At 39.8% G+C, this 21730-nt stretch overlaps 1 protein-coding gene across 9 annotated transcripts in view; it reads left to right on the top strand.

Moving 5' to 3' along the window:
* The window catches only part of EPHB6 (EPH receptor B6), a 91860-nt gene that overhangs the window by 696 nt on the left and 69434 nt on the right, over positions 1 to 21730 (top strand). For 7 of the 9 annotated variants that reach the window (XM_083827668.1, XM_083827670.1, XM_083827675.1 and 4 more), the window contains one exon: positions 15713 to 15919. In XM_083827668.1, coding sequence (XP_083683794.1) covers positions 15826 to 15919 — 94 coding nt within the window. In that variant the 5' untranslated portion in view covers positions 15713 to 15825. The other 2 variants (XM_083827671.1, XM_083827669.1) reach the window with 2 other exon arrangements.

Raw genomic sequence — 21730 nt, 5'->3', positions numbered from 1 at the left:
ATTGTGGCGGGCGAGCAGGCTGGCGGGAAAGGATGTTGTGAGCCTGTCCAAAGAGACCGGAGGAAGAGAGCCATCTTCTAAGATATCATTGGGTCTCTGCCATCGGGGGCGGGGGTGGGGCAGGGAAGAAAGACGACAAATGAAGTACTACTTCGGAATGGGATTAAGACTCCAAAAAATTGTGTTGTTTTTTCATTGTTGTTGGTGGTGGTTTGTTGGTTGGTTTTGTTTTGTCGCTCCATATCCTAGTGTTTGCTGTATGAAAGTCTGCATTACTGGGACTTGGGAGGGTCCAGAGACCCCCAAGCTCACTTACGTCAGATGCCATGTGCGGGCAAGGAGATAAAAACTATATGAAATCATGTCACAGTTTCTCTTCTCATGGAAATCGGTATCAAAATTAGATACTTTTAACACATACATGGTTGGTGTGGTCTGATCCTATGTGCTTTTGTTGTTGTCTCCCCCCCCCATCTTCTTTAAGAGCTATAATTGAATCTTGCCTTAGAAGTCTCTGAAGCAGGGAGGCAAAGGTAGATTGTTAGTGGTGTAGATTCCTGATTCTGGTGGACCAATATAAGGAAGGCTTTGTGGCCTTTTCTGTGGATAGGGTTGTTGAATGCTCCTGTAGGGGACAGAAAGCTGTATGAGTGTTTGTGGCAGAGGAAAGCTGTGCTGCTCTGTTTTTCAAGATGGTGAAAAGTTAGTTCAACTCATATTAAATTGTGATGTGACTGTTGCTGTGTTGGGTATTTTAAATTTGCCTTTTGTGGGCCCACTGAGATAATTTCACTTAGTCTGACGTCTCTTTGGCTATTACCCTACTTGTTTGGTTGAAGAGAGGAGTGAATTTCACCTGCCTCCCTCACAAGTTACGTAAATAAAGTCAAGATAGTGAAGCAAATCTCCCAAGGGGCATCCTTCATTTAGGAATGATATCAGCTCATCAACTGATGAGGAAGAAGAGTGAGAGGGCAAATGAAAAGAACAAAGTTAAGATGGGGGGAATGATTAGCTGCTACTAGGCACATTTGTTACAGAGACAGATCTGCTGCCTCAGCTGGGATGAGCAAGGGAGGTTCCCCTTTTCCTTGCTACACAGATCCTAATCAGAAACATGGAGACTGGATGTGGGAGCACCTCTTGTTTAGTCACAACTGATCTGCTTGCCTTCACCTACTAATACAGGATTGCAGTGACTGTTTTTAGGGCTTTCTTCATTCCCAGTTTGAGATCACTCCAGTGCTGAGATGCTTTAAAGTACAGGTACAGCTGAACAGTGAAGGAAGAGATACTCCACAATCTAATAATCATTTTTCTTACATGTTACCTGATCTCTATACTGAAGAAAAAACAAACAAACGAAAAAACCTACTGTTTTTCCTTTAGAACTTCATTCCTTAAATTCAACTCCTCGTGCCACTTAAGGTTATTTTGCAAGCCTCATATAACTGGAGGTGATTGATTCTTTCCTGTACTGCCTTTTGCATGTATTTACTCTTAGCCAAATTGTATATATGCAGTTCTTAGTTCTTTGTCAAGCACTGGTGCCCCTCCAATACGTAAATGTTTTTACCATGCCTTCTGAGTTCACCCTTATTTGAATTCCTTCACTGAGCTACACAGAATAGTAGGTATGGCCATATGTTTTGATACTAGAAAAGACCATTGCTTTGGGGCATTGGAGCTTGTATGAAGTAAGATTTTATCCTCTATAATCACTGAAATCATGCAGAAAAACTTGTTTTCTTGCTTTGTTCTGAGGTTCTCAGCTCTTCCACGCTATTAACTGTGGCAAGAACAGCTTGGGTTATAGACACTGTTTTTAGAAGGGATTGGGCAAGAAATGTCTCTTTTCTTTTGACCAAGGCTGCTACTGACTTCGCCTTCTGTATTTCACTTGCAGGCTGACCCACTGACATGATGTAAATGCTGTTTTGGGGAGAGGCAGCTAGTCTTCCCAAGGAGACAGCTGCTTATTCTCCAGTATGCCTTGCTCCTGTAGGCTATGTTTGACAAGAGAGCTGATACCTCAGTCGACTGAGAATTGTCTTCTTTGTGTCTATACAAATTCACTGCGTACAGTCCTTTTTGTGACCAGGTGTAGGTGATTTTCCCCTTTCCCCCTGTAGTACAGCATGTGCCATAAGCAGAGAATCATATAAGAGATCACTATGGTTTCTCAACCCTTATTTTGTGTACCACCATTAATATAGAGTTGCTTCGTGGCCGACTCATTCTTCCCCTGCATTGTTGAGACTTGCGCATGCTCTTTCTCTGGCATCAGGAGTGCTTCCCATCTACGTCTGCTTCCCCCATAACCTGCTTTTCCTTGTTACGTGTGCATTATGCCTTAGTAGCTCCTGTGGGAAAAAGTCCCTGAAAATTAGTGTAAAGTACATTTAGTGCACTGTTAAGGTTTCACAGTTTACTACTCATTTTTGTGGCCATATTTATATATGGTTAATGCATACACAAGCAATAGAAGATGGAAGAAGTAGAAACTGGTATGTATGATCAAGCTAGACCTATATAATGTAGTTTAACAACCAAAAAGGTTGGCAGTATCACCATAAAGGGTGCTATTGTGGGAGAGTGTTTGTGAAGAATATATCAGATAGAGTGCTTTCTTTCATAAACATACAATGATTTTTTTTTTTCCAAAAAGCCAAAAGACTCTTTTGTATGAAGAGAAAAGATGGTTAAAGCTTTAGGAGAAAACTGATGATCCTGCTATAATTTTGTCTTTTTTTTTTTTTTCTTAAACCTACTTTAATATTATGTTACTACTGTGTCTTACTGTCTAAAAAAGAAAAATCTCTGTTTTGTAAGAAAGCTGTATATCATCTTACAGCAATACAGCTAAGATACTTTTTCCTGCTACTAACTCGGCTACTAATTCCAGCTACTAAGAAATTCAGCAAGTTTCCGTGTTTTTGCAACTTTATCATTAAGCATCTGTCTATTGAGATTTGTGCCAGACATCCCTCTTCTTCCATATTTGCTCTCTATGGCAATCAGGCAATGTCGTGGACTTCAGGGGATGTATACAAGTATAACTTGTGGAGATTTAGCATGTTATTCTGTAGTTGTTGTATAGCAGAAAACTATCTCTCTGTTGACAATTGTACTAGGCATGCAGACCCCTAAAAGGATAAAAACTCCCTAACTTCTCATGTCAGCCACTGTGCTCTGACATGTGAGGTGTAAATCTGCTGAGTAAGAAGATGCCATTTTATATCATCATTCTTATTACATTCGATTTAAACAAGGAGTTTCATATTTAACAAAGAGAAGAACTACACTAGCATTTTCTTCTCAGAAGCATATATTTTGCTTTCAAGAAATATTCCTCTGCCATCAGGAGCAGAATTTTGTGTGTGTTATTGATAAGTATGCTGTTTTTATATTTTTACTGTTTATATTTAAGTGTATATTTTGTGGAAGTACTGACACATTATTTTTATGGAAAATGCTATCTTTTCTCTTAAAAAAAGGACACCTTGGAGCAGGCTGATGTTCCTGTCAGGGAGGTGATATCTGGTTGTTCTAGAGATCACTTCTGAGATAAGAGGCAACTTTGGAAATCAATCTTGTCTAGTCACTGTTTTCAGTTTGCTGTGTTTCCAGAAGCCCCTCTGCATTCTGCTACTCAGGGCTTGTTTGTCAAGGAAATTTGTATTCAAATGTTTCACATGCACATGTGCACACATGCGGCTGTGTTCACATACATGCACACAACAACAGTTAAAGAGGAGAATAAAAGTGCTTTTCTGGGACTAGACAAGATGCTGGATAGTGTCAGAACACAGCCTATCCAGTCTGAAAACTAGTCATGTGAAGGCTAGATCCTTAAGGTCTTGGTTCACCTCAGGATGGAAATTCTGTCCTGTCCAGACCTGTGGATTGAAACATCCATGACTTCATTTTCAGACAGACTTTTTTTTTTTTTCCCCCTCTAGGCTTGCCATGTAAATGAATCCTCTGCTGAATCTGGAGTTTCCAAATGCAGCTTTTCTCTGTGCCATGTCTCCGGAAAATATTCTGTGTGTCTAAATCATATAATTAAACCCTAGAAGGTAGAGACTGAGTACTACTAGCTCTGTCTAATTTATTTCTGTTTTAGCAAGCTTTTGATTTTGAAAGGTAAAATGGGGCACAATGATATTCCACCAAGTTCTATAAAGCTTTCAGAACTTCCTTAAATGACCTAATCTCTCTCCCACTTAATATAAAACACACACATGATGTGAATGTATTTGGCCCAGCTGACCACTTCAGAGGCACTGTGTGGTATGCAGACGCCTGTGTGGGGGCTCTTAGCATCATGCTTACAACAGGTTTCCGCAGATCCTGAGGATGTCTACACATGGAACTAGGGTTCCTTGGCAGAACTATTTTGTCTTCCTAACAATTCTTTAAGAAGGGTATGAAACATCACAAGAGAGATCTTGCTGTGGAGACCTCTGGATAGGGTTTGAATAACTTCAGTTTGGAAATTCAAGGTTTGGACTATTTATAAAAATTGAACTTCCAAATGTTGCTTTACACACAGCTTGGCTCAATTTGATCCCAGTAAGCAGGATCAAAAATACCTTCTGCACCAGGGAAAATATTTGGACTTATTCCTTCCTGGCTTTGAACCAGGAAGAACTGCTGATGGAAACACACCTGGACTGGGATACTTGCTTGCAATTTTCTCTGAGACAGTTCCTTCCCTTTCTAATGTCAGTAGGCTTTGAGCTGGTGCCAGTAGCAATGGGAATGCATTTTCACTTTTCAGTGACTTTGCTAATCCCATTTGAAGTATGTGGTGTTTATAAAGGGGCAGTCACACCAGCAGTTATCACTGCCATCACTGTAATATCAGGACTGGAATAATTCTCTTGAGGAATGATCATTTAATTACTAGCACAGAGAGTATCCCAGTGGCCTTCTCCTCATATCCTTCTCTAAGCATACTTCTGCATTGGGAATTGGCAGAGACTCGGTACTACAACATGATTTGACAACAAATTCTGCTGACCTGAGTATAAGTCAGTGGTCCGTTCAGATCTAGCAGATAAACAGAGACTTGACAGAGGGAGTTTTCTGTAGTTTGCATGCATCTTGGTGTTGTGTTCTTCTGTGACACACAGATCTGGGAGTCAGATGCTGAGGAGTAATTAGTTTTCTTTCGGTGCTTTACTATAGCACCTGTTTGCTCAGGGCCCTGGGCTATGTACTAGAAATACATTTGGTGAAATAACGTAATAGGAATGATACATGACTTGTGTTCCTTGTTTCAGTCAAAAGTCATCCTAATGTTGACTAGAAGAATCATGTTAAAAATTGCATGTTCCTCATGGATAAATTTACCCATCCTTAATTAGAAGTGGCTCTGGATAGTCTCAGACAGCTGAAGGTTCCTGCAACTCAGGGAACCAAAATAGTGACTAACTACCTATTTAGCTCTTGTTATTATACTCTCTCTGGCAACTGGGGAGGGAGACAACCTTCATGTCAGAAAATGTGTCTTGGATCTGCTGTGTTACAGTTGAGACCAGTATCCAAGGAAAGGAAGTGGTGCATTGTCCTTGTTTCACTTCGGGTGTTGTCCTTTGGTTTTGTTATTGAACATGGTTGGTAATAAGAATAACGAGCCCCAACATCCACAGTGAAATATAAGTAAGCATTTAAGACACAGAGGAGGCAGGATGCGCTCTGAGGCTTATATGTTATTGCTTTCATCTCTGGCACTAAAAATAGTACAAATGTAATTAGAGAGAAATCTTATGAGTCTGAAATATCTTTCTACCATAATCCACTTGGCCTTCCCTTTTCCTCTTAAGACTTTTCTATTTTTGTTAAGTATTAGTGGCACGTAATGTTCCCATTTCCTAAGTATGGAAACAATGAGCTGGAAATGCAGGATGGAGGAAGATGAGGGAAGGACCTGGCAATGGACTTGGTTGCTCTTCAGGCCGTGGCAATGGCAAGTTCATGTTTTTGGTGGGGCTTTCTAACCTGCTTTCGCTGCACATGGGCTCCCTGGAATGCTGCATTCAGCTCATCTAATCGTTCCACCCAGTCATTCCCTTCCAGGTCATCTCTCTCTTCTTTACAACCTAGATCTCTTCAAGCTGCTGTTTCTGCCTCACTGCTCTCTGAACTAAGCCTTCTGCCTCACTGCCTCAGCTGTCTCCTAAACAAGAGCCAAGTTTGGGTAACCAGATTGACAAAATCAAAGTAGGGGCCTAGTGTGAGCTCTGAACTTGCATAAATCATTACTGTTGTCCTCTAAATAAATATCTACATATAATTGATAAAGATTTTTAAAAATAGTATAAAAATAAGATGTTTTTGAAGTCGAATGGGACTGTTATATTCTCTGTTCTTGCTGCTGGTTTCAGTCACTTTAGTAGTAAGACCAACATACCATGAGAGAAGGGGACTAAGTCTGAAGATTCTGGATTTAGAAGCTGGAACTGGAGAGAGGAAAAACTGGAGAAATCAGCAATTTTCTTATTCCCAGAATAAGTTCTAGTTTTGACAATCCCTGGCTCTGTGCTCTTACATTTCCTTGAGGGATTGCTACCAAGATAGATCTCTGTTTGCATGTTACTGCAGAGTGCCATACACCTAATCCAAAAATGGTTAGACATAGATTAAAGTTAGTTTTCGTGTACAGTAGTGTTGAGTGTGATCAGTGCAGTATAGCATTATTTTGTAGTGCTTTACTGCCTGATGGGAGTGTGAGGCTCATACTAATGGTGGAATAGACCAAATTCCTATCTTGACAAATGGTGGTCAAATAATCATGGAAGATGCATCGTGGAACTGACTCTTATTTGAGCTGTTTTCCTTCTCCCCCATAGTTTTGTGCATCTGTTTTCCACATCCAACACTCTAATTGACATGTTGCAACTAAAGCCTGTATATTGTACAACCTGTTGGTGCAGTCAGCAACATTCAAGTGAATCAGCATGACTGAAGATAATTTTTAGTCCCCAGTTCCATATCCTAGAACTAGAAAACTGATCTTTGCAATAGGAGATATGGGGTATAACTGGATGGAAGCTAGCTGGTAAACAATTGCATGGAGTGGGGCTGGGGACTAAGGTTTGGATGGCAAGATCAGGGCAACAAAAAAAAGTTGAGTGATGTGATTATGCTTCAGTGCTTCTGTTGTCTTGTGTTTTGCAGAGAACCATTGTGTGCTTGCTTTTCTTAAGATGAATAAAACCAGTGATAAATAGTGCTAATAATTAAATAGTTTTTAAAAGTAAAAGTAGCCTCTCTATCTGAAAATGCTTGCAGTCAACACTTCGAGAGCCAAGCTATATGACAGAACAAGGCTGATTAAAATGGAAAAAATAGTTATAATCAACGTTTAAATCATTAAACATGTTATCTGAAAACCCAAAATTGCATCCTTTGAGCAAGAAAGGAGAGGTTTTTTTAGGTTGATAAAGAGAGCAGCACTTAAATGAGGATGTTTTAATATTATTAGTTCTTTCTGCAGTCAATTTTGAAATGTCAGTTTCTCTCATGGAATGAAAGGCAATTTCAAATGGAAGGAATTCCCATAGAAGACTGTTTTTTTTTAAATTATTTTTTTTTATTTTACCAGCTGTCAGTGCTGCTGCTGTCTCCTAATGAACAACATACATTTGAATACTGTGAATATGAATAGCACGCATTTTCTGCTTATGCCAAATTCTCCTTGCTTTAAAACCCTAATAAAGTCAAAAGCAAAATCAGAGATGAAGACAGTAAATATTTTTTTAAAAAGTCTTTACTGCAGATAAAAAAAAAAACCTTAATCCTTACTAAAGGGCTTTGCAAACTTTTGTCCACAAATAACAGTTAAAAAGAATTAAACAGTTTAACAGTTAAAAAGTTAAAGTTAGAAGTTTTCTTAAAAAGAAAGATATTCTCTCTTTTTTTTTCTCCCTCCCCATTGCAATGTTTTAAGTGTTTATACATAGATCTTGGTTCATGTGTAGCCTTACATGGTTGGAAATACTCTTAAATTAAAATGGAAGAGAACATTAGTATAAAATATTCATTTTCTTAGGCTTGTAAGCTTCCATTGTCCATATCTTACTTTTATAAGACCACCATTTTTCTCCCACCCAACCTTTCAGGGCCTTGATTTCTTTTACAGCATCCTGACAGTGCCCTTAAGGCCCTTCTGCAGCTCTGTGCCTAGTTTGTCCATGCAGATTTGCAGATGATCTCCCAGACTTGGGAAGCAAATGTCAAGGTTATTTGCCTGATTTATGCTATTGCTTGTCTTACCATTACTAACACTGTGCTTGGCACCTTGATTATATTTTTCCATCCATTAACAATCACATTAATATAAGGTGCAAAAGAAGCAAGATCAGCACTGCTTAAAAGATGAGAAAGTGATTTTAGGGACATACTCTTTATGTCAGACATCCTTTGCTTGAATATTGCTTGTGAAAAATGTTTTTCCCTTTTTTTTTCCAATGACAAAATAGTATGCATCATTTTCCATGATTTTTTCAAACTAGTCCTTATAAACTGTAGGTGTCACTACCCTAAAATTACTGTGAAACTTCAGGTATTTAAATAAACTTGGTGCCAGTATTACACAAGAAGGAAATTTCAATTTTCAAATAATTTTAACTACCATAGGATCTTTTCATCTAGAAGTTGATGATGTGGTGTGGTATTACCTGTCTGAACAGCTAAACTCCACCGCAACCGCTCTCTTACTACCTGTCCTCCTCAGAAGAGGGGAAGAAGAAAGTATGTTGGAAAAAAAAAAAAAAAAAAGGAAGAGGAAAAAAAAAAAGCTGTGCGGAAGCACAGAGAGAGGAAGAAGATACATTCTCTACTTCCCATCAACAAATGATGTTTGGATACATCCTAGGAAGCAGGGCCTCAATACACGTAGCCGTTGTTAGGGAGGACAGACATCTTCATAATGAAAGCACCCTCTCTCCTTCTCATTTCCCACCTTTTATTGCTGAGTGTGACATCATATGGTACGGAATATCCCTTTGGTCAGTTTAGGTCAACTGCCCTGGAGATGTCCCCTTACCACCTCTTGCCCACTGCCAGCCTGCTGGCTCTCGGGGGTGGGTTGGAGGGAGTCTTTATGCTGTGCCAGTATTGCTCAGCAATGGACAAAACACTAGTGTGATACCAGTGCTGTTCTAGCTACAAGTGCAGAGCACTGCAATATATGTGGGCCACTGCAGGGAAAGTTAACTCCATCCCAGCCAGAGCCAGTACATATGGCCACCCTCAGGGTTACTTAAGTCAAATCCCTTAAACATAAAATGCTTTGTTTAAGATCTTGGAAATACAACCTTTTACACAGTGCTTAAGAAAGGTTTAATTCTATTCTTTAAAAGCTGAAAATCATCCTGCTTTTATACAGATTAAGTTATACCTATAAAAGGTAAATCACACCTGAAATTGAAAAAAAAAAAAATCATGTTTATTTCCACATAGATAGAAGTGTATTGCAAGGCTCTGTGCGTAGTTGTATTGCAAGAAGTTTCCAGAAAAACAGGGTAAAATTTGAGATGAGCAGAGCAAAATTATATTTATTTATTCAGCTGTTATCTCTCTTCTTTCTACAGTCTCCTCTATTTACTAAGTAAAAATTAAATGGAATAACCTCTATGCTTTTGCAATTCCTGTTATTTTTAGGAAAGTTTGTATCAGACAAGTAAGTGATGGATAATGTGTACAAGAAAATGTTTCTTAATTTTCACTCTGTAATGTGTTTAAAAGACCAAAGCTGGAGCTTTGCTTCCAGGTGTTAGTGTTAGAAACTTGAGTATGATTACCAATGCCCATGAATAGCACGAGGCACTCATGAATCACTCCAAAATCGTCAAGTCAGATCCTGTGAGGTGGTAAGAGATTTTATTCAGGAGCTTTAAAATACATTTTGTGGTATTTAACATGCATATAATTCAAGTACCTAGTAAGCAAAGAAAGGAGCTGCTTTTGTATCTTTAATTAGGGAAATCTTATTACTATTTTTTAAAATTGCAGTAATATCAAGAGGTCAGTGTCCATCTTGTAAAGCATGGTAGAAACATAATGGGGAGGCATTGTGAGAATTTGGGGAAAGACAGGGCAGAGGTGAATGAATTTTGGTCAGGAAGAAAAAGAAGGGTGACAAGCAAAGCTGTGATGCATATACCTAGCCAGGTAAGCAGAGAAGAGAGATTTGAAGGAAAGCACTGTGGTTAGCTAAAGAAATATGTAATACGTCTATTCTGTGTACAGGACAGGTTGCAAGACTTCACAGATAACTCCCCAGGTAACTTGCTGGGGAGAGTTGAGCTATGCATAGCTCCCTTTTTATTTAGTGGACATATTAGATATCTAATAAAGATCTTTGAGGTCAGTCCGCTTACTCTAGATATTGTTTGAGGAATGATGCTCGTAATTTGTGCATCCAATTTGATGGGGTGAATCCAAGCCTCAAGGGCTTAATAAAAAAAAAAATCCGTTTACTTTAAGGGCTATGAAAGTTCTTGGATTGGATCTCCCTAGGAAATGTATTGTCAGAGCACGGAAATTCAGCTTCAAGACTACTGATATTTCAATGGTAAACAAGGAATTAAATTGCTGTCTTTGGATAGCGTTCAAAATCAACCTTTGGATTTTTGTTGTAAACTATAGAATCCCAAAAGACATAGACACAGCCCCATTCCATTGCAGATCGAGGTGAAACCTTTTAGCTGGTTTTATAGGCGTGATCAGACCAGCTACAGAAAATATTTCATTGTATACATTGTTGAGAAAGAATTTCAAGATTAGTTATACATTAACACCTAGAATGGTTATCTCCGAAGTAAATTAATAAATTGCATGTATGATTAAAACCCCACAAGGGTCTGTAACAAATTCCATTCTCCTCTCAGATATTTTAAAAGTACTTTGGTGTCATCAAAATAATCTCGAAGAGTAATAGAGGATAAAATGATATATAAGAACTATTGACATGATTTATAAATTGAATTAAACATCTCTGTGCTGCTATATGTGCACCAGTGATGACTTCTGTAGAAAATCACATTTAATTTCAAAATACTAAAACCCTGGGTGATGAATGATGTGTTGCTGTACCCCTATTCATTTCCTGTTTGAGATGTAGAAAGATTTTTATGAATAGCAGTTACTGTAATGGTCAAAGACCAAAGGTAAACAGTATTATGTCATGCACAAGGTGTTGCACAGGCAACACAGCTGTGAAAAATTGACAGCTTTTCACAACAGCATTGTGAGCTGGATGGATCAGATTTTACCTAGTGAGGTGCATGACCATAGGCACAAGGGCATCTCCGTGTCAAAGAAGCAGTTATAGTAAGAGAGATGTGGGGGTGGAGGGAAAGGCCTCTGACTTGATGTATGATACTGTCATGATTTCCCATTTTACACGAATGGGAAGAAGTGATAACGCCACTTCTTGTACTCTCCTCTACCTAAACATGATGAATCGGTGTGTGTACTATACATTAATTGATGCAGTAGTTTATTGACTCTCCATGATTGTGCTCATTTATCTCTCCTCACCGAGAGATAATATTAGGCTGTTATGAGTCACAGTGCAAAATGTGCAAAAGGATAAAAGACTGCTACCAAAAATTTTAAGGTATTTGCTCTACCCTGAAGAATTTTTGAAGGTGCATTTCCTTTGCGTCTAGATGCTTTTCATGTAGAAGAAGTATGACAATTATGAGGGACATTTGTTGAGTAAAGTGTAGCAGAGGGAAGTTATGTCTATATAATGATTTCTACTGTGATACCGGCTTAGAGGAGTCAGTTAATCACAAACAAGGAAGAAGCATTTTTCCAGTGGGACAAAACAAGATGATTTAGAAAAGCTCTTGGGACAGTTAGGAAGAATGGGAACAGTAAAAAAAATCTTGCATTGTTAGGTTCTCAGCTCCTATTGGTAGATCAATTTAAAATACATAAAAGTAGTTTGTTGCAAAAGGATAGATATATTTTCAAATCTGTTGCCATAGAAGTGTGTACAGAGTATCAGCAAGTTTTCAAAATTGGGATTAGATAAATTCATAAAGATATATTAGAAGGAATGGATTGGGGTCTACCCTTTAGCAACTGTAGTTTTGTGGATGCTGGAGAAGTAGTAGCTGAATGCAACAGAGAGAGGCCAAGCTTGCAAGCTGGCTCTAAATCTCTACCTGCCACTGGAGGCACATAGAAAACTGTGTTAGATAGACTGTTGATCTGCTTCAGTGTTCATTCTTGTGTTCTGAAACGTGGTTTGCAGTAAATCATGAAGAATAGTTATTCTGCTGACTGCTCATCTGAAAACATAAGTGTTCTTCCAGTAAGGAAGACTGTCAAGAAAAGAACTCTAGATTAAGAATGGACAGTTCCTTCACTGTGTTGACAGACCCATTGTTTACATTTGGCTCCAGTGAATAAGGTACTTGGACCAATATTAGAGGTGGGATTTCTGCAAAGTAATGCAGGATGATAACCCCTTCAGAGCAGTGGATCAAACTCCTGTCAGCTTTCATAAAATGGAATAATGAAACTGACCCTTAGGTCCCCTGTAGTAATTGGGGACTATAGGACCGGCAGTTCTCCCTACTGCCTCTGTTTTGGTCTTTTACTTTGTGTGAAATGAAGAGCTCGAAGAAACAGATACATTCCATTTCTGGAGAGGAAGAACCTATCAGGCCGTCGTCTCTTCTTTAGAGGGCTTTTGAAATGCTTGAACAATCTTGCTTTTTTCTTAATACTAAAGGCATGTCCAAATTCATCCTGTAGAACCCAGATAGAAGCATGGTTCAGGTGTGTATTTAACTGCTATTTTTATGCAGGTTTTGTAGGTGATGACTGTTAGAGTGGCACTGTGTACTGTTTACTGATCTGTGGTTACAAGTTGTCCACCTACTGAGCTGGGCTATCCTTCAGTGAAGGTCTGTGATTTATGGGTTTAATCAAAAGGACTAGAAAGTGAGGATTTTTCTTCAAATCTTAGATTCAGTAGAACCTGTGGCCAGCGGTGAAACAGTACAGTATCTCTAGTTGTTACTGTTCTTCATAAGTCTCAGAGGGTCAGATAAACCCAGGAGAAAAAACAGTCTTTTCTGAGGAAATCCCTCCTAGATGGGCCATTTGCATGACCACGTCGTCAAGACTCAAGACATATGTCACTGGAGTACTGCAGGATAAGTGACTACACAAATCCACTTCCCTTCTGGGAAAAACATGCAATGATGGAAGAGAATTTGTAATCAATGCTAGCCCGTTCAGCAACACTAGTGCCTTGTGGCTGTTCAGGTGTCTTCACTGACAGTGCTAGAACTTTGTGGGAATCCTTTATCTTCATAAAGAAGGTGCTGCAGGGATACTGGCTGCATGAAATACTTCATGCTTGGCACCATTTAGGTACAGGATGGGCAATATATAGTTGGTCTTTTTTTACTGCTTGAAATCTTCAGTGTTTTATAGGGCTGAATCATTAAAAGACATTTGGATCCTCAGGAGCTGTTATACTCTTCAAATGCTTTATGATTTTCAGAAATTCCAAGAAACGGAGTAGAATAGAATAGTTCAGTTGGACAGGACCTACAAAGATCATCTAATATAACTGCCTGACAGCTTCAGGGCTAACCAAAAGTTAAAGATTGTTATTGAAGGTGTTATCTTAATGCTTCTTGAACACTGACATCCATGGGGCATCAACAACTCGCTAAGAAGCCTTTTCCAGTATTTGACCACCTTTATGGTAAAGAATTTTTTCCTAATATCCAGTCTGAACCTCCCTGGCTCAGCTTTGTGTCATTCTTGCATGCCCTATTATTGGTTGCCAAGGAGAAGAGATTGGCACCTCCCTCTCTACTTCCCCGGCTCAGGCAGTTGTAGAGAGCAACAGGATCACCTCTTAGCCTCCTTTAATCCAAACTAGACAACTCAAGTGCCCTCAGCTTCTCCTCACAGGACATGCTTTCCAATCCTTTTACCTGCTTTGTTAACCTCTTCTGGATGCTTTCAAGTATCTTAATATCCTTTTTGTATTGTGGAGCTCAGAACTGCATGCAATATTCTAGGTGAGGATGCACCAGCACTAAATAAAGCAGATGCCTGTTGTAGATTGGCTGGCTGTGTTATGTTAAAGGCACCACAAAATGTTTTGCCCTCTTGGCTGCCAGGGCACACTGCTGGCTTGTGTTGAACCTCCTGTTGATTAGCACCCCCAGATCCCTTCTTGTCTCAAGCAATAGTCTTCAGCCCTTTACCTGGAGAATGCTGCTATATGCTTCTTTCTGTAAGAAAGAGTATGCTGATCATTCAGCCTGAAATTTTCTCCTTTTCAGTTTCATGTGTGGTGTTTTTCTTCTGTGCTGTCTACATCCTTCCTAAACTGATACCTTATTACTGCTATCCTATTTTTTAATCTTCATTTTTCCTCAGTCATGTTTAACTGACTTTTTTTATTTTTAGTTTTTAAGGTTCTCATCAGGGACAGTGTAAAACAGATCTATCCCATTTTGTCTAGTAATTTCTGCCCCTCTTTAGCAAAGCAAATGAAATTCTACTCCATTGCCTCATCTCATACTTCCCAGGCTGCTTGTTCTATGCTACTCTAAAATGGCTCAATTTTCCTTTTGCTGGGTTTTCAGATAATTGCAGTGAGGCTGTCCCTTTAAATTACAGCTCTTCTGTCCCCTATTTCAGCCAAGTTACTGAGCCATTTCTTCTCTATATTGCCTGAGACAATTTTTTTTTCTCCTTAGCCACGCTTCAGTGTCTCCCTGAAGTGTCTTCAGTGCTCTGCACAAAGAGCACATAAAGAAAAAAAACATACTGTTCTTTGCATGTAACCTTCATACTTCCATGCTGTTTCTTTTGTGGGCTGAGAATTGGGCAGATGAGGCCAGAAACACCTTCCTTAGCAAAATTATTGGATTGGATTGATTTAATGTAGTCCTGGATTAGGCTCTGTGCTGTTCCCAAACTGTGACAGTGGCCTTGATGTCAGGTTCTTAGTAGTGGTGTGGTTGTTTTTTTTTCTTTCTTTTATTTTTTTTTTCTTAGATAATAAATTTGGACTTGTGTTCTTTTCTTGGCAGTAATGCAGATTCCCTGTTTGACCTTAAAAATCACAGTGTTTGCTTCCTCACCTGCAACACGTTTGTGGGAATAGTACTGTCCAGCTTCTGTAGTGTGGTGCAGCAAAATCTTTACAGGGACAATTGTCTGCATCTGAAATGTAGTTACTTTTAGCGTAAAAGTGTGTCAGCAGTGCAGATTTGTATTCTCACAAATGGTGAAAACTCTCCTGTCACGGCTACTGTCAAAAGCAATTATATGTCAAATGTAATTATAAGAGACAGAATTTGGAAACAATGCCAGGGAATTGGAATAGACACCTTCCAAAGGATGTTGCCAAAGATGCAAAGGGTCAGGACTTAATGCAGCCTATACTGTGTGAGAGATTAACATTGATCTGGGAACCCCACTCTCACTGATGCCATGAATGTCTCAGAATTTGTGTTCACTGGCAGTGTACAAAACAACTGGGACTAAATGCTATGGAAATATGGTACATATTGGGCCTTTGCTACTCTTCTCACCTATAGCTCTGAAGTAGTAAATGATAGAGTAGGTGGATAAAAACTGCCAGTTTTTTTTTTTTTCTGTATTATTGTGACCTCATTTCTGTTTCCACCTTCTCTCTTTCCTTAACCAGTATTACTGTGTGAAGGCCTATGCTTTGATACTGAAACACTTCAAGCAACCTCCGAACGTTTCAATGGAGTAGTGAGTGTCTATTAGAGATGGTGGAAACTACAGAGAATCTTCATGGATTCTAATGCTGGCATCAATGCAAGAAGAGTGTTGGGAATGGGTTGGCTCTGGATGATCTGCTTCTTTCATCTCGTCACCTCTCTAGAAGGTAAGAGTAGATTTTATGAAATGCAAGAACTTAACAGGTTTTTCTCCAGAGGAAAAAAAATAAGTGTGTTCTCCAGAATGCTTATCACAGTAAAGATAAGCATTAAGCAAATACCTTTGTGTTTTTTGATGGTTTCAGTATCTCCTGAGATATAAAAGATACTAATATTGTTTCTAGTGTAACAGGCAACACCTCATATGAAGAACTAGTCCCATTAATGGATACTTCTACTGTCTGTTTCAGTAGTGACACTTTCAAATACTGAACTTCGTGCCCCATGAATAAGCTTGTTGTTTATGCTTTGCATGTATTTGATTCCTGTGTTAATGTTCTTGCACCGTGTTTGTTTTGAGAAAGTCTCTAAAGGTTTATGCTGACTTACAAGGCAGCATCCAGTGGGCTACAGGAATTTTTGCCTCCACCATCTGAACAACTTGTCCCATGTAATACATGTGGAGAGAATACTTTGCATTAACGAGAAGAGGCAGTTTGGACTGAGACAGCAGAGGAGGAGGCAAGGAGAGAGAGCAGTGACGTGATGATAAAGACAGGAAGGTGAGAAGAAAGGCCAAGAAAAGAGGATAAGGAAGAACAGATGATAGGAGGGAGGATAATGAGAACAGGAGATGAGATGGCAGCTATGAGAGTGATTTAGAGAAGGGCAGAGGTATTGTAAACCATCCTCGTGTTTGTTCAAAGAAATATCCTTGCAGCTACACTTGTTCACTGAACTGCACTGCATTGTACTGAATGTTCATCTCGCATACATGAAAGCCTCTGAAAAAGGAGAGAAGAGAGAGGGGAATCAAAGGGAGACAGGGCAGGAAAGACCTGGAGGGAGGGGAACAAAACTGTGACAGATATAAGAAAAAGCGAGCGGAGAATGGAAAGAAAAATGAAAGAAAATTGATTTTTCTGTTTAATAGTGAAGAGGAAAGCATTCCTTCACTTAATAGGAGGGGAGAAGAGCAGAGTGGAATTGAGTGGGGGAAGTTCAGAAGGAAAATAATTGATATAACATTATACACTAATACCTAAGTCTCTGAAACTGTTCATTAATGATATTTAAATTAAGTAAAGAGTTGTTATTCCCTTGTGTAACTGAGGTAGAGAAGGCAGGGAAAATGTCCTTCTTCCCCAAATACGAAGTAATTCAGTGACACCTGTAGGAACATTTTCTGAATTCAGTGATCTCCCCTGAAAGTTTCTAGTCATGAAAGAATTTAGAAAATGCTGTTTGATACAACCTCACAGATCACATGATTTAAATGTCTTTATCAGAATAAGACAGTAAAATTCTGCCTATGGAGAAGTACAGCTGCCCAGGAGCTGAAATGCAACTCAGTTCAGTCAGGGGAGACAGGACCTTGTGTCGTGACAGTATTATTTAGAACTAGGATTGCTCCCCAAAGCTAATTAGTATCACAGATGTAAATATTTTTCTTTTGGTCAAAAGGCAAAGAATTATTATACGTTAGGGGAAGGACAGTAAGTGATGATTGACATGTAAAAAGTTTTGCTACAGTTATCCATAAGAAAGGAAAAAGAGCCATGGCCATTTTGTTAACTCATGATTATATATAGTAGAAACCTGAAACTTCAGATTAGAGGTTTAAATTGAGAAAGCCCCTTTGGTCTTTAAGAAACCTTACCAAAAAAAAAAAAAAAGAAAAGTTTTAAATCATAATTAAAATATGTCTCAACACTAGCAGAAGAGGATTGACTGAGTAGGTAAAATCAATGAAGATAATTTTTCTTCAAGTTTTTATCAGGCATTCTTGTTTCAAACAAAATGTTGTTTGAAATTTTCTATCAGTGGAAAAACAATATTGTTAAAACCTTGATGTAAATGGTTAAGAAATAAAAGGAGAAGCTGGAGAGTGGAATAGAAAAATAGCCAAATTATTCACACCATCTTTCTATACATTCTAAAGAGACCGAATACTTTTTAGGCAGAATGCTTTTCAAGTATAATGAAGGCAGTACCCTTTTGCAAGACCTAATGGAACTTTAAGACTTCTCAGAAGAAGTCCTTACATGCAATTTAAAATGTTTTTGTTCTTCTTAGTGGTGGTTTTTTTATGCATAAAAAGGAATTATCAGGCTGAATTCATTTGATACAGTTGTAGAATTAAGCATGTCAGTCCAAATTTTTCCAGACATGATTTTTAGAGTAGAGAGCAATCTGCATGGGAAGCATAAGGCAAAACCGTTTTGGAAACAAAAGGCATTTGTAAACTTATTATTTCAACTTTATAAAAGGAAACAAGATTGCACAATGGTTCTCATTAAGATTGTGTTTCCCGATGTTTGTGGCACTTCAAGGGTTTTTGAGGTTTTAATTTGGGGAGCATTATTTTTTAGCTACACACTGTGTGATAAAATGAATTTTTTCCTTGTTATTGAAAAATCCTTAACTAAAAATGCACAGAAATTGTATTTCTGTCAGTAGCTATGTATGTATGTTGTTATTGTTTACAGTTTGTCATGTAAGATTTTTGGCAAGTTAACTTTATTAACCATAAAAGGTAGGGTAGCTTAGAATTTCAGAATGCCTGATGGGCTACAGTCAAAATATAGGAGAGCAAGTCAAAACTTTCTAATTAAATAGCTCTTACTAAGACACCGAGTTAAATTTTCTGTGGAATGTTACTTTTGTTTCAACAGAGTTAGAAATGATTACAGCTATAAACACAAGTGTAGCTCATTTTGCAGAACTCATTAAATATCTGCAAAATGAATGATATGTTCTGCATATGAATGACTATGTTTGTTTTACAGCAAATGGTCCAGCCTGTGGAATGGCTGGACAGTCTTTTTAAATGTTTTCTGGAAGCTCAAGATAGAGAGAGGTTAATTGTGCTGCTTTGGTAACAACTTTTCACATTAGTGTACCTCCTTAGCAAAAGGGAATATGGTCACAAAAAGTTGTGAGGTCAGGTATTCTTATTTAATTTTTCCCCTACCTTTTCTGTTAACTGGTTGACATCTTGGTTTATTGAAAATAGCTTAGATTGCTCAAAATGGCTTGACATGAAGTGAAGGAAAACTTTTTTTTTCCTCAAAGGTAATCTTTGGAGTAAAAAATGCTTGGCAGAGATAGGATCAACCTCACTAAATTGAGAAAAGATATTTTCTGAAAAAGGATGGCTGACCTCAAAAGGAAGGCTTTAAACTAGGAATGACATGGGAGGGAGAGAGTAACCAGCAGCCCTGTGAGGCAGTGAACAAAGGGCATGCAGTGGTATGACAGGGAGGGAATCACAAAATCAACAAAATGGGTCTTATGTGGGATCACCTCCAGCACTTGCTTGTAGGCAAGGAAGTTCCTATAAGGAACATTTTGCAGAAATCCCTCAGACCCTTTTTAAGAATGCAACACACTGGGGTGCCTCTCTTACATGCCTGTGTACCAAGGCATACAGTATGTAGAATAAATTATGAGTTACAGATGTGTGCACAGTTGCAGGTCTATGACCTTATTGGAATTGGAGTAGTGGTGGATGGCTCCCATGACTGGAGTGCTGCAGTTTCAAATTAGTGATAAGTAATGGCAGTTCTGCAAACCTGAAAGTCTTGAGCTGAGCTTCAGACTTTTAGAACAGCCTATCAGAAGATTTCTAAAGTTAGTAGACACAAGCTTGTACTTGCCTTCTCATTTAGATTCATGCTTCCAAAGCCTTCTTTTATGTTTGATGACCAGATCCTTGCTTTGTACATAAAGGTGTATTGAGTTTATGTGGCAAGGTTTTGGTAGCAGGGGGATGCAGGGGTGGACTCTGTGAAAAGAGGCCAGAAGCTGCCCCGTGTTAGATAAGGCAGCACCGAACAGTTCTTTAAGAACTGCTCCATTATGGGAGCATGGGGTCCATCTGCTGGGAGCAAACTGCTCCAACATGGGTCCTCCACAGGCAGCAGTTCCCCCCAGACCCCCTGCTCCTGCGTGGGCTCCTCTCCAAGGGCTGCAGCTCCGGCCCAGGGCCTGCTCCTGTGGGGGCTCTCCATGGGCCGCAGCCTCCTCCAGGCCACATCCACCTGCTCCACCGGGGGCTCCTCCACGGGCTGCAGCGTGGAGATCTGCTCCATGTGGGACCCATGGGCTGCAGGGGGACAGTCAGCTCCACCAGGGGCCTCTCCACAGGCCACAGGGGAACTTCAGCTGCAGCACCTGGAGCTCCTCCTGCCGTCCTTCTGCAGTGACCTTGGTGTCTGCAGGACTGTTTCTCACTCCTTACTCTCCCAGCTGCTGTTCCCCAGCAGTTTTTTTCCCTTTCTTAAATCTGCTCTCACAGAGGCACAAACATCACTTATTGGCTTAACTCTGGCCAGCAGCAGGTTTCTTTGGAGCCAGCTGAAACTGGCCGTTACCTAGCATGGGGCAGCTTCTGGATTCTTCTCACAGAGGCCGCCCCTGCAGCCCCCCACTACCAAAACCTTGCCACACAAACCCAATATAGATCAGTTTGGGAAGAACGGCATCTTGTGGGAGAGACCCCATGCTGGAGCAGGGGAAGAGAGTGACTGTGAAGGAGCGGGAGTTACGAAGCATCATAGACTGACCACAGGCCCTGTTCTCTGCTCTGTTCCCCTTCGCCACTTGTGGGGTGGAGGTAGAAGAGGGTGGGTGAGGGGAAGGTGTTTTTAGTTTGTTTTTAGTTTCTCACTGCTCTAGCCTGTTAGTAATAGTTAATAAATTACATTAATCTCCCTGTGCTGAGTCTGTTTTGGCCATGACGATAATTGTTGAGTGATCTCCCTGTCCTTATATCAACCCTTGAGCCCCTTCCATCGTATTTTTCCCCCTTTCCCCTTGAGGAGGGGGAGTAAGAGAGCGCTTGTAGTGGAGCTCAGCTTCCCAGCTGAGTAAAACCACCACACTCTTTAAGGATATTCTTTGAAGAGTCCAGTTGGATAATACCCTGGAGAGAAGAGGGGCCCAAGAAATCTGGGTAATATTTAAGGATCACCTCCTCCAAGCTCAAGGGTACTCCTTCCCCATGAATAGGAAGTCAGGCAAAAGAGCCTGCATGGATGAACAAGGAGCTCTTGGAGAAACTCTAACACAAGTAGAAAGCCTATAGAGGATGGAAGAAAGGTGGACTGGAAGGAATACAGAGACATTGTCCAAGGGATGAAGTTAAAAAAGCTAAAGCACAAATAGAATTGAATCTGGTCAGGGACACCAAAGACAACATGAAAAGCTTCTGTAAGTACATTGGTGACAAAATGAAGACTAGGAAATATGTGGGTCCATTGTTGAATGAGATGGGGGACCTGGTAACACAGGATGAGGAAAAAGCTGATGTACTGAATGCATTCTTTGACTCGGTCTTTACCAGCAAGACCAGCCTTCAGGATTCCCAGAGAGCCTGGGGAAAGGCTGGAGCAAGGAAGGTATACCCTTGCTGTAGGAGAATCAGATCAGGGAGTACTTAGGCAAACTGGATTTTCAGAAGTATATTGGCTCTGATGGGATGCACCTATGAGTGCTGAGGGATGTAGCAGATGTCATTGCAAGGCTGCTCTCAGTAATCTTTGGTCAATCATGGTAACTGGGAGAAGTGCTCAAAGACTGGAAGAAAGCAAATATCACTCCTGTGTTCAAGAAGGGCAAGAAGGAGGACCTAGAGAACTTCAGGTTGGCCAGCCTCACTTTGATCCTGAGGAAGGCGATGGAGCTGCTAATTCTGGAAGCCATTTCCAGGCTCATGAAGGAGAAGAAAATCATCTGGAATAGTCAGCATGGCTTCAGCAAGAGGAAGTCATGGATGACCAACAAGTTTCTGCACTGAGAAGACTGGCCTGGTGGAT

The sequence above is a fragment of the Anser anser genome (genome assembly GCF_964211835.1).
Source record: "Anser anser genome assembly, chromosome: 1".
In the NCBI taxonomy this organism is placed as follows: Eukaryota; Metazoa; Chordata; class Aves; order Anseriformes; family Anatidae; genus Anser; species Anser anser.
The sequence above is the reverse complement of the archived record's forward strand: the minus strand, read 5'-3'. Positions and strand labels throughout refer to the sequence as shown.